Here is a 13101-nt window from a genome sequence, read left to right on the forward strand (position 1 = left end):
CGCATTCATATTTCACGTATACATAAACACACACACACACACACACACACACACACACACACACACACACACACACACACACACACACACACACACACACACACACACATACATACATACATACATACATACATACACACTGACATTTCCCATGCATACATACATTCATACATACTTCTGCCCGGTTACTAAGTCTTGTATTATACCTGTTGGCTTTTGAGCATTCATTCATACACTCATTCACCGACACACACACACACACACACACACACACACACACACACACACACACATGGGGAGAGAATATGACCCATGTTTCTTATGCATTAGAGAGAGAGAGAGAGAGAGAGAGAGAGAGAGAGAGAGAGAGAGAGAGAGAGAGAGAGAGACCATTATTTATTTGTAATTAGTTAAGTGAGATAATTATTTATTTTCACATCGTGTAGACAGGTTTTGTAATGCTTAGGTTATTACTATTATTATTATTACTATTATTATCAAATCTTGGGATATTGCAATAAACACATCGATACAGAGAGAGAGAGAGAGAGAGAGAGAGAGAGAGAGAGAGAGAGAGAGAGTTAGCTGGGGTTTATTTTCCTTAGAGACCCATCATCACTGTCACTCACCATCACCATCATCACCATCATCATCATCATCATCACCACATTATCACTATTAGCATTGTGACTAGACTCGGCTCCATCAGATAACGAGGCTTGTTTATCACCATTGTTGCCTCTATCACCAGAAGCCGAGATAACACACACACACACACACACACACACACACACACACACACACACACACACACACACACACACACACACACACACACACACATGTACACTCAGCAACATAGCACTCTCTCTCTCTCTCTCTCTCTCTCTCTCTCTCTCTCTCTCTCTCTCTCTCTCTCACACACATTAATTTTTCGTCCATAAGTGATAGTTTAAAAAATCATTGTTTTATCATCATCATCATCATTATATCATCATTCTGAAAATACTCTTGCTAAGGACCGGTAAGATGAATGATTTGACCAGAGAAACAACTTTATTTATTTTTATTATATTTATTTACGAGGTAGAAGGGAGGAAGGGGGGACAGGTTCAAAATTATTGTTTTTTATCATTATTATTATTATTATTATCATTATTATTACTTTTAAACACCATTGGAATCAGTCAGCATCATTGTCATTCATTATCAAGCATCACTATCATCATTTTCATTATCATCAGTGGGTCAATAGTGAATGAGAGTAAGATAGTCAGTCCGTCACCATCACCACCACCATCATCATCATCATCACCATCATTGTACCGGGTTTAATACTGAGAGACGGGGCAGTATGGGAGGGTCACTATCAACACCACCATCATCACCATCATTGTGCTAGGTTAACTATTGAGAGACGGGGCAGTATGGGAGGGTCACTATCAACACCACCATCACCATCATCGCATCGGGGTTACCTAATGAATGAAGCAGATGACTGAAAGGTGAATGGAGGCTTGCTTACCTGTCTTGAGGGGGGGAGGGGTAGGGAGTAGGAGGGGGAGGGGGATGGAGTAGGAGACAGATGCGTGACAGGCAATAAACAAACAAACAAAGAAAACAACAACAACAACGGGAGTAGTAACCTAACATGTAGTAGTAATCTAATAACTACTACTACTACTGCAACTTTTTTTTTTACTATTACTGCTGTTACTACTACTACTACTACTACCCCTAACAACTCAAACAACAGTAACAACAACAAACAACAGTAAACAAAGAAACAAACCATTAAGAAAAACAATAACCCCTGCCTATTTGTACTGTGTAAGTGTCCTGTTCTATTCCTGTATCAAGAGATTTTTGTCAATTAAATGGATGAAGTTATTGAGTGTGTCATTCGTGTAACAAAAACTACTATTACTACTACTACTACTACTATAACTATTACTATTACTACTACTACTACCGCTGCTTAGTCTTATCTTACTCTCAAAAAAATATCTTAAGACCAAAAGTAAAATAAGTGCGGAGAGAGAAGGAAAAAGGAGGAGCTAGGCTGATTGGAATAGATTGATTACTTGATTGATTGATTGGTGGTAAAGGCTGGCGGTGGATGAAGCAAGGGTACACGCCGGCAGACACACAGACAGACACAGACAAGACGGTGGATAGCTTGTACGCCTCTTAGCTGACAGACAGACAGGGAGACAGGACTGTAGAGTGACCAGTATACTCACACCATTTAACAGACGGAGACAGGATTGTAGAGTGACCAGTATACTCACAAACCATTTAACAGACAAGGAGACAGGATTGTAGAGTGACCAGTATACTCACAAACCATTTAACAGACAGGGAGACAGGATTGTAGAGTGACCAGTATACTCACAAACCATTTAACAGACAGGGAGACAGGATTGTAGAGTGACCAGTATACTCACAAACCATTTAACAGACAAGGAGACAGGATTGTAGAGTGACCAGTATACTCACACACCTTTTAACAGACAGGGAGACAGGATTGTAGAGTGACCAGTATACTCACAAACCATTTAACAGACAGGGAGACAGGATTGTAGAGTGACCAATAGTATACTCACACCTTTTAACAGACAGGGAGACAGGATTGTAGAGTGACCAGTATACTCACAAACCATTTGACAGACAGACAGGATAGTATGATTACAAGTCGGCCTTTTAATAGACAGACAGGAATGCAGTGTGCCAAACTTAAAATGCCTCACAGATAGACATGGAAACAACAGTGTGGTTAAAACTAAGCTTATACACAGTCAGGAAAGCAATGAGACAGATGTAATATGCTTCAATAAGAGACAGATAGCTAGACAGACCGTGTAACTATGTATGTTAACACGCCAGACAGACAGACAGGCAAACAGTGAGGCCGAGTAAAATTTCATGAGTTCAGACAGACGGTGACTTGAAACCAGGTAACATATTGCTAGATTTACACTTTGAGACGGAGACAAGACATACTCAGACAGACGGTGACTTGAAACCAGGTAACAGATTGCTAGATTTACACTTTGAGACGGAGACAAGACATACTCAGACAGACGGTGACTTGAAACCAGGTAACAGATTGCTAGATTTACACTTTGAGACGGAGACATGACCCAGGCCGCGGTATACTCAGAGGGTGTTAAGTCTCATGCCTCCAGACAGACAGACAATCCAGGTAACACTTCGCCAGGTATACGCAGACGAAGACCGAGACCAGGCCGCGAATACTAAGAGGGGCTGTTGTTTTGTTCTCAATTGCAGGGCCACCATCTCGCAGGGGCCGGGGCTCCGTCTTTTGCCCTTACTGCGGTAAAGTAGCTTCCCACCGCTCTAACCTGCGCAAACACGTGGCCGACATGCACTCCGGGGTGTACTACCAGTTCAGGTGTGCCGTGTGTTGCAAGGTGTTCCGTACCAAGAACTCCCTGTTGACGCACTCATACAGGCAACACAAGGGCGCGGCTGCTTCTGCCAGGGCCCTCACCCAACCCCCCTCCACTACCACCACCTCCACCGCCACCACCTCCACCTCCAGCAACCCAACCCCGCACCACCACCTCAACCTCCTTCCCCTCCATTACACCTCCTCCTCCTCCTCCTCCCCCAGCACCACCACCACGCCTCCACAACACCACCCACCACACTACACCACCACCACCCGCACCTTTACCCCCACCAGTCATTAAGAGCCTCCTTGTCTTCTCTGTTACAGGAAGGCTAAACATTGGGTTCGTTGTGTGTACCTTCTGTCAGAAAAGCTTCTCGTGCATTAGCAGCCTGCGCACGCACATCCGCGACATCCATGACAATAGCGGCCCATATTGGTGCCCCCACTGCAACAAACCCTCAAAGAGTCAATCAGGATTAAGAATGCACATCCAGAGACACCACCGTAACTAAACCAGCACCACCTCCACCTAGCAAGATAAGACTAAGAAGGGCCTTTTGGTGTCTTTCCAGGCCGTGTCGTGCCCTCCGGCCTGCCATGTCCTCACTGTTGGAAACTATTCTCCTGCGCAGGTAGTCTGCGCATCCACATCAGGGACATTCACACTGCAAGTGGCCCTGTTTGGTGCCCCATTTGCAACAAGCCGGCCAAAAATAAGAATGCATTGAGGGTGCACATTCACAGGAATCACAGGCGCTGTGATAACCAGTGATGGGTAGATGGTCTGTGTGGAGTAGTAGTGTGATATAGCTTGTGATAGCTGAATGTAGCTGAGCACTGTGTCATCCTTGTTGCTTCTAGTCGTGATATTATGTGTGCTGTAGTGCAGAGAGACAGACAGACAACAAAAGGTTAGAAGTGCAGCAGCAGCAGCAGCCTCAGCAAGCCTCAGCAGCAGCAGCAGCAGCAGCAGCTTTAGACTGTCGTTGATGTGTCAGAAACACAGGTCCCTTCAGCAGTGTCTTCTCGTTTTGCAGGCCCGCCACCGCCCTCGCCAGGTGCCGGTGAGCACCCGCACTCAGTGGTTCCGCAATGTCCGCAGTGTGGCAAAGTGTTCTCGTGTGTGTCCAACGTCCGGGTGCACGTGCGCGACGTGCACGGTAGGGAGGGGCCCTATGTCTGCCGTCTATGCAACAAGCTCTCAAAGAGTGTAAATGGACTGCGTGTACACATGCACCGCAACCACAGACACACCCCGCCCTCCCTGCTCCCCCTGCTCCACCTGCCCCCGCCCCCGCTCTCCTCCCCCTCATCACAGCCTCTACATTGAGTTTCCGTCTCTTTCCAGGCAGGGCCAGCTCCTATATGGGCTACCTTCATTGTCCGTACTGCGGCAAAACGTATACGTCCATTGGCAATCTGCGGGTGCATTTTATAGATGCGCACCTCAACTATGGGCCCTTCCCGTGTGCCATGTGCGATAAGGTGTCGCGGACCCGCTCCGGCCTCCGGATGCACATTCAGCGACACCACCGGAACAGAGTCAACTGACGTAGCCGCTGCTGCAGGAGGCGGTGGTTGTGGGGGTGTGGGTGTTGCTGGGGCGCCGCAGCCCGCCACCACAGCAACCACCACCACCACAACTACAACAACATCAACCACAACAACAACCACTACAACAACAACAACAAACAGACGATCAAACAGAGCCCACGTAGAGCGGCTGTGTCCCTTGGGCCGGGCACGGGTGGGAGTGTGTAGAGTTGAGTGCATGTCCTCCTACTTACTACTACTACTACTACTGCTAATACTCAGGCTTCCCCACTACTACTACTACTACTACTACTACTACTGTTAACTCACTCACTTCTACTAGTACTACTTAAATTTCTGCTACTACTACTACTACTACTACTACTACTGTTAACTCACTCACTTCTACTAGTACTACTTAAATTTCTGCTACTACTACTACTACTACTACTACTACTACTACTACTACTACTATCGCCACTGTAATCCTGTATCTGGCAGTGCTAATACTCTTCCCCACACCACCACCACTACTACTGCTGCTACTATAACTATTACTACCAGTTGGTGCTTCTTAGGGTGGATTATATACGTTTACGTACACACACACACACACACACACACACACACACACACACACACACACACACGGACCCGGACACACGGACACTGTTATTTTCGCTTTAATAATGATAATGGTGGATATTGTCGTGTGGTGTCAAGGATGGCGGTGACGACGATGACTCGAAGCAACAGACAAACAAAGCAAGCAAGCAGGCAAACAAACAAGCAAGCAAGATACAGCTGGACACACACAAGAAAATATAAGCAAAAAAATCGCAGGAAAATACAAGACAGTCGAGTTGTTCGTCTTCTACGTGTAGTAAACGTGAACTGATGAAAAAAAGAGAAAGTTATTTTTTATTTTTGTATGATGATCTATCTTGCCCTCCCCGCCCCTTACCCCCATCTGTGTATTATGACAAGTTAGCCTCGACGGCGACGTGTGAGTGACGGGAAAAAGGTTTTATATCTATACATATATAAACTGTGTTGTGTTGTGTTGTGGTGTAGGCGGGCCGCGCCGCGGGGAGGCGCGGCGGTGTGCCGTGATGCGCTGTGATGCCGCCGCCCCTCCCCCGCGCCCCCGCCCAGGCGATGGTGATCCCCCCCTCCCGGTGAAGAGGGAGGGGGGCGTTATTGACAGAAACACGTGCGTGACTCGTGGTGAAAGGGAGAGAGAAAGAATGAGCGAGCGAGCGAGAGAAAGAGAGAGAGAGAGAGAACGAGCGAGCGAGCGAGCGATGAGCAGCAGCAAGAAAGAAGGGTATACGGGTGTCGCGACGATGATGATGATGATGATGATGATGGTGTCGATGGTGAATCCGTATGCTATAGCCGGCCTCATGTCATGCCTTGTGGTAGGTAGTGCGGTCCCCCTCTCTTGTAAGGCAGTTAGGCCCTCACTCAGTCAGTCAGTCAGCCAGCCAGTCAGTCAGTCAGTCAGGCTGCCAGTCAGCCACACACACACCGAGCAGCGGCAGCGGCAGCAGCAGCACCGTAGAGCAGCAGCAGCAGCAGCTGGCGTGCACGTGTTAGCGCTGAGCCTCGTCGTGTAGTGGTCGTGGCGGCGCGCCGCGTCCCGTAGCGCCGTGGCGGGCGGCCTCGACAAGGCGACCTCGGGGCGACGCCCCCCGCCCGCCCCGCCCCCCGCTGAAACATTACCAGCCGAGTGCCGGAGACACATCCGGTCACTCGGCGGCCAGTCAGCCTGCTGCCTCTACTTCGTCACGGGTCAACTCCTACTACTACTGCTTCCACTCCTCCTCCCACTACCACTACTACTGTACTGTAGACACAACATCTGCCTGCTGCCTGCCTGACCTGCCTGCCTCACCACTCCTTGCATGCCCCGCAGCCTCCCGCAGGAGGGATAGTAAAGGGTGTTGTTTTGTTTTACAGGTTTGGGTTTTTTCCCCCCCGCGGGCCCCGAGCGCAGGCAGGTCCGGTATGAATGCTTGGTGTGTGGTCGCACTTTCAGTAACGTGTACAATCTGAAGGTCCATCTCCGGGACCAGCACGCGGGTCTGGGCGCGGCCCGCTGCGACGTCTGCGGCCTCTCGTTCAAAAACTTGAGTACCCTCCGCGTCCACAAGAGTAACTACCACCGGAGGCCCCACCCCGCCGGCGGCAAGGCCTCCACTACCTCAGCCCCCGCCACCCCCCCCTCCACCACTACCCCCCCCACTACCACCACCGCGACTCACGCCTCGGGTGAGCCGCGCCTGCACGCCTGACCGTGCGGAAGTAACCCCAGTGGTGTCTCCTTGCAGGCTCCTCCGCCACCACCACCACTACCACCACCACCGCCACCGCCACCTCCCCGGAGGCCCCGCCGCCCCTCCACCACCACCTCCTCCACCACCACCACCACCACCACCACCGCTTCGCGTGCCCCCTGTGCGGCAAGACGTTCACACGCCGCTACTCCGTCAAGGTGCACCAGCGAGACTCTCACTTCACCACGCCCGACACGGTGTTCCGCTGCACCGTGTGTCCGCGCACCGCGCCCACCCAGAAGGCCATGAAGATGCACGTGCATCGCTACCACCGCGCGCCCGCTGCTGGCGGCGGCGGAGGAGGAGGCGGTGGCGGCGGCGCGACCGGTGGAGGAGCTGGCGGCGGCAGCGGCGGCGGCGAAGGTGGTGCGGGCGGGGCACGGTCCAGGACGGCCTCGGGTGTGTGCGGGAGGGAAGGGAGAGACGCGTCCCTCACCAGTGGAGGAAGGACACCCTCGCCTCCCCCCCTCCCTCCCTTCCCCCTGCCCCTCCCCCCCTCCCCCCGTTGACAAGGTACACACGTCCATACAAACCCTACAAATGGCATTTTTTACTGTTGTCGGCTGGCGGCCACACGTCCCGCCAGCCTCTCGTCTCAGGCAGACCCTCACCCCCCACCCCCTACCCCCCAGCCACAGTATTACCCCGCTCCCCAACACACCTCACCGGGGGTCCTCACGCCCCCCGGCCAAGCATCTACCTCTCGTTTCACGCAGGAAAACAAACATGGAAGGGAAACTATTAATAATAATGATGATGATACAAAAATGACAATTCCTCAGCACATTTTAAATATATCACAGCAACCGAGCTAACCTCAACTAAGTGTGCGTGCGTGCGTGCGTGTGTGGGAGTGCGTGCGTGCGTGCGTGCGTGCGTGTCTCAGTTCGCCATCACTGCCGTACAAGACTGAGGGATCAAACCAGAGAACTATATTAGAAACGCTATTTTAGTCATCGCTATACATTAGTGCCTAGTGCCAAAGACAGCCAGAAAACGCAAACCTCATGTTATATACCTCCACAGTGTATGTATGTTGATATATATAGATTATATGTATGTATATTTAAAGCCAGGTCGAAAATGCCGTACACAACATAATCACAACCCACATGTACAGGGTATTTGTACAGTAGAAATATACAATAAAAATACTCAATATGATAGCAGACCGTGTTTGTGTCCACCCCGGGGGAGAGAGGGATGGGGGGGTAGGGTAGTGGGTGAGGGAGGAGGGAGGGAGGGACGGAGGAGTTTGTTGTGTGTGGGTGCATGAGGGAGAGAGAAGGGAGGGAGGGAGTGCCGAGATGGTGTGTGTAGAAGTAGTGTTTTTTGTGTATGTTAAAAAGAGGGAGAGGGAGGTTGTGTGTGTGTGTGTGTGTGTGTGTGTGTGAGAGAGAGAGAGAGGTTCTGTGGGTTGTTTTTATTTGTGTGTGTGTGTATGAGAGAGAGAGAGAGAGAGAGAGAGAGGGAGTTAGATTCTGTGTGTGTAAGAGAAAAAAAGAGAAAGTTTGTGTGTGTGTGAAAATAAACAGGAAAACAAGAAAAAAGAAAACTTGAAACATATATTTAACACCTTAATTTCACCTCCTCACCTCTCCTCTTTTTTATCTATAAGAGTTAAAACCTAAATACGTATACCTGACTAATCAATTTCTCACCTGTAATTAATGAAAGGGAGAATTTAAACCCCATAAAAATAATGATAATGATAATAATGATGATACCTGTGTAGTCTTTGTTTACCTGGCTTGGCAACACAGGTACTGAGGGCAAGGTGTGGGTGTAAGGTTACCTGTGCCTTGATTAGTAAGAATACACCTGTTGGAGATACCTGACTCCTGGGCAGGTGGCGGTATGGTGGTGACTGGTGGTGGATCGTGGTAATGCTCACACACACACACACACACACACACACACACACACACACACACACACACTTAATTTTCTCAACACACACATACATAGACACACCTTTCTTGCACACACACACACACACACACACACACACAAAACTATCTGATTTTCTCAACACATGCAAACATACACACACCTGTCAAGCACACATACACACACAAACACACACACACACACACACACACACACACACAAAACTATCTGATTTTCTCAACACATACAAACATACACACACAAACACACACACACTCTCAGGCAGGATAGGTAGCTAGTAACAAATAACACAAAAAAAATGATGTAGCAAATCCAAAAAAAAAATCATAATAGAGTAAACAAAGCAATAGAAAACGCAGCGCTACATAAAAAGAAGGGAGGACTGATTAGGACTTCTTATTTGTTTCAGGGCGTAGCGCATCCACCACCACCACCACCACACCCCCCAGTCCTTCATCACTGTTGTCGTTTAGCATTCAACAACAACACCATCAACACCATCAACACCACCACCATCACCCACCTCCTCCACCTCCACCAACACAGCAGCAGCAACAACAGCAGTGCCCACATTGCCTGAAAATGCTCTCCTCGCGACAGTCTCTCTTGCGACACATTGAAGACCGACACATGCTTACCCAGCCCTACCGTTGCTCCATCTGCGGCAGCCTCTGTAAAACCAAGAACGCCCTACAGAAGCATCATTACACATACCACAGAGGACTCCCGTTGAGGATCCTTTAAGCCCGATAATCTTAGACCCCTTCGCCTCACACACCAGATATTTTTAAAGGCCGAAAAGGAGCTCATTCGGGTTCTCATGAGTGTTTTATTAGGTTCAAGGTACAAAAGAAAGGTCAAACTACCAGAAGGGTTATGGAACTATCACTGGAAATGCCCCGAACTCCTACGAAGGCCTTGTCTAATATGTGAGGTTGGGGTCGAAATGTTTAAGAAAATCCCCTAAGCCCCACACTCCTTAGACCCTTAGAATACCCTGGGATCCTATCGAACGTCTTGGGGTCCTTTTGGGGTTCTTGAAAGTCTTAGTAACCTTTGGAATGTCTTTGGGTCCTTTGAAAGTCCTTGGGGTCCTTTGAAAGTGCTTGGGGTTCTTGAAAATCTTGGGGTTCTTGAAAGTTTTGGTGACCTTTGAAAGTCCTAGGGTCCTTTGCAAGTCCTTAGGTCCTTCGAAGTCTGGGTCTAAGTTTCCTTTCTTCTCTGTGGCAGGATGCGTTTCCTCTCGTTTTGTGGGATCCTTTTTGTCTTGGCTCGTAGGATGCGGGGATGGTGTTGCTTCTGAGGGATGTGAAGGATTCCTGAAGTGGGCGTGTCCGTGTCCTTCGTTTTCTATTGACTAGGATGCGATGGTGGTAGATGTCGTAGAATCGTATCCTATCACTAATTTCAGTTGTAGGATATCGGGGTGTTAGTTGGTATCCTTGACTGGCATCCTACGACTGCTGTAACTCTACTCCTCGACCGCATCCTGCTACTACTACTACTACTATTACTACTTCTGCTACTGCTGCTACATACTCTTAATACATGTAAAGAAAGCAGTAGATTCACAACCTCACAAATAGAGAGTAGCAAGCATACTCTCCCGAACATGCGTGCAGCTGTATTGACGTATATCTCGCGTGTATGTGTATATAGAGAGGTGTGAGTGTAACCCATAGCGGCTGCTCCCCCTGTACCGTCTCTTGGTCTAGACGCCTCAATGCTCTCAGGTCCAGGATTCTTACACGTCTCGGTCTCCAATTACGGCTGCTTCCCAAGGCCACGGGGGCGATTAACAGGGTTTTCATGGGTGGTTTTGCCTTTCATGAGCTAAGGGCGTGTAAAATTATCCCAGGAGTTTCCACAAGAGGGTTTTCAGACAGGCCTCCGAGAAGATTAGCCGGATTTCTCTTGGGTGGTTTTGCCTTTCATGATGCTGAGGGCGTGTAAAATTATCCCAGGAGTTTCCACAAGAGGGTTTTCAGACAGGCCTCCGTGAAGATTAGCCGGATTTCTCATGAGCGGTTTTCCCTTTCATGATGCTTAGGTCGTGTAAAATTATCCCAGGAATTTCCACAAGAGGGTTTTCAGACAGGCCTTTTTCCTTTCATGATGCTTAGGTCGGTTCTCAGTCAGGCCTCCGTGAAGATTAGCCGGATTTCTCATGGGTGATTTTGCCTTTCATGATGCTGAGGTCGTGTAAAATTATCCCAGGAGTTTCCACAAGAGGGTTCTCAGACAGACCTCCGAAAAGATTAGCCGGATTTCTCATGGGTGATTTTGCCTTTCATGATGCTGAGGTCGTGTAAAATTATCCCAGGAATTTCCACAAGAGGGTTCTCAGACAGGCCTCCGTGAAGATTAGCCGGATTTCTCATGGGTGATTTTGCCTTTCATGATGCTGAGGTCGTGTAAAATTATCCCAGGAGTTTCCACAAGAGGGTTCTCAGACAGGCCTCCGTGAAGATTAGCCGGATTTCTCATGGGTGATTTTGCCTTTCATGATGCTGAGGTCGTGTAAAATTATCCCAGGAGTTTCCACAAGAGGGTTCTCAGACAGACCTCCGTGAAGATTAGCCGGATTTCTCATGGGTGATTTTGCCTTTCATGATGCTGAGGTCGTGTAAAATTATCCCAGGAGTTTCCACAAGAGGCTTTTCAGACAGGCCTCCGAAAAGATTAGCCGGATTTCTCTTGGGTGATTTTCCCTTTCATGAGCTTAGGTCGTGTCAATCTATCCCCACCATCACAAAACAGCCCATGAAAGACAGCCAACAACTACGATAGGCTTTTGAAACAGAGGAACTGAGATGCCGAGACGCGTAAGAATTCGGGCTTTCAGAGTATTAGGTTCTGAGAGGCAAAACAAATGACGGTCAATCGCTTAGCTTTCCTGGTGGCAATGGTTGGTGTTTATAGAAGCGATTCCGATGCGTGCTTGTTTTTAGAAGTGAGAGGGTGTCTGATCCTCCGCCAAGTGTCGCAGCTCTCTTGTTCCATGACTCTATACTATGGTGGTGGAGCGGAGTTGAAGGCGATTCTAAAAGGTGTTGAAGACGATATAATAGACGATTCCAGATGGGAGTTGAAGGAGTTAATGTAGATGTGTGTGTGTGTGTGTGTGTGTGTGTGTTTTAATAAGGGAAAAAAGGTTCTGGAAGGCGGTCTGTTGCTAAGATTCACGCGTCTATACCGTAAATACCTGTTCCTGGTGTATATAACCGAGAGAGAGAGAGAGAGAGAGAGAGAGAGAGAGAGAGAGAGAGAGAGAGTTAAAGTAAGATATAGACAAAAATACACATACGAAAGCTACTGACGTGATTTAAGAAGTGATATGGATGAGAGAGATAAGGGAAAAAAATCTAATTAAGGTATTTTTTTATATTTATTGATAGACAAATGTGATTGGACTAACGCTGAGATTGTTCCTATAGCCTTAACGTGTGATTAAGAAACGGTTTACCTGTGCTAGAAGGTTACCTGGTGAGAGAGAGCGAGAGAGAGAAAGAGAGAAGAGGAGATGATGTGTGTGTGTGTGTGTGTGTGTGTGTGTGTTTGTGTGTAAATAACCGTTGAAACACTAACTCAACCCCCAAAACAAGACGTGAATGAAAATAACAGGAAAAAATAATGAAAAAGAAAACAAAAAATACCAAGGGAAAAAAATATATACTAAAGTCCCCCCTTAGGAAAAAAAATAACTATATATAAATGTACAGTTAAATAATAGCTTCTTAGACACGCTTCCTAGTAATGCTATTTGTTATATGGGGAGAGAAATGGTGTAAAGGGGGGGGGGGTGAGGGGGGAGAAGGGAGACTAAGGAAGGGAATGACCAGTTGGGGGAAGGGAGCTTGTTGTGTAAGGGAACCAAGGGGAGGGTCAAAGGGAGAAGGT

The 13101-nt window shown here is 48.2% G+C and overlaps 1 protein-coding gene across 20 annotated transcripts in view; it reads left to right on the forward strand.

The window, feature by feature from the left end:
* Positions 1-13101, forward strand: part of LOC127010059 (broad-complex core protein isoforms 1/2/3/4/5-like) — a 104001-nt gene that overhangs the window by 39058 nt on the left and 51842 nt on the right. The window contains exon 6 of one of the 20 annotated variants that reach the window (XM_050883863.1): positions 7285-8456. The exons of 16 other annotated variants lie outside the window; for them this stretch is intronic. In XM_050883863.1, the coding sequence (XP_050739820.1) occupies positions 7285-7799 (515 nt within the window). In that variant the 3' untranslated portion in view covers positions 7800-8456. 3 more of the 20 variants (XM_050883869.1, XM_050883872.1, XM_050883873.1) reach the window with 3 other exon arrangements.

The sequence above is a fragment of the Eriocheir sinensis genome, chromosome 42 (assembly GCF_024679095.1).
Source record: "Eriocheir sinensis breed Jianghai 21 chromosome 42, ASM2467909v1, whole genome shotgun sequence".
Taxonomy (NCBI): Eukaryota; Metazoa; Arthropoda; class Malacostraca; order Decapoda; family Varunidae; genus Eriocheir; species Eriocheir sinensis.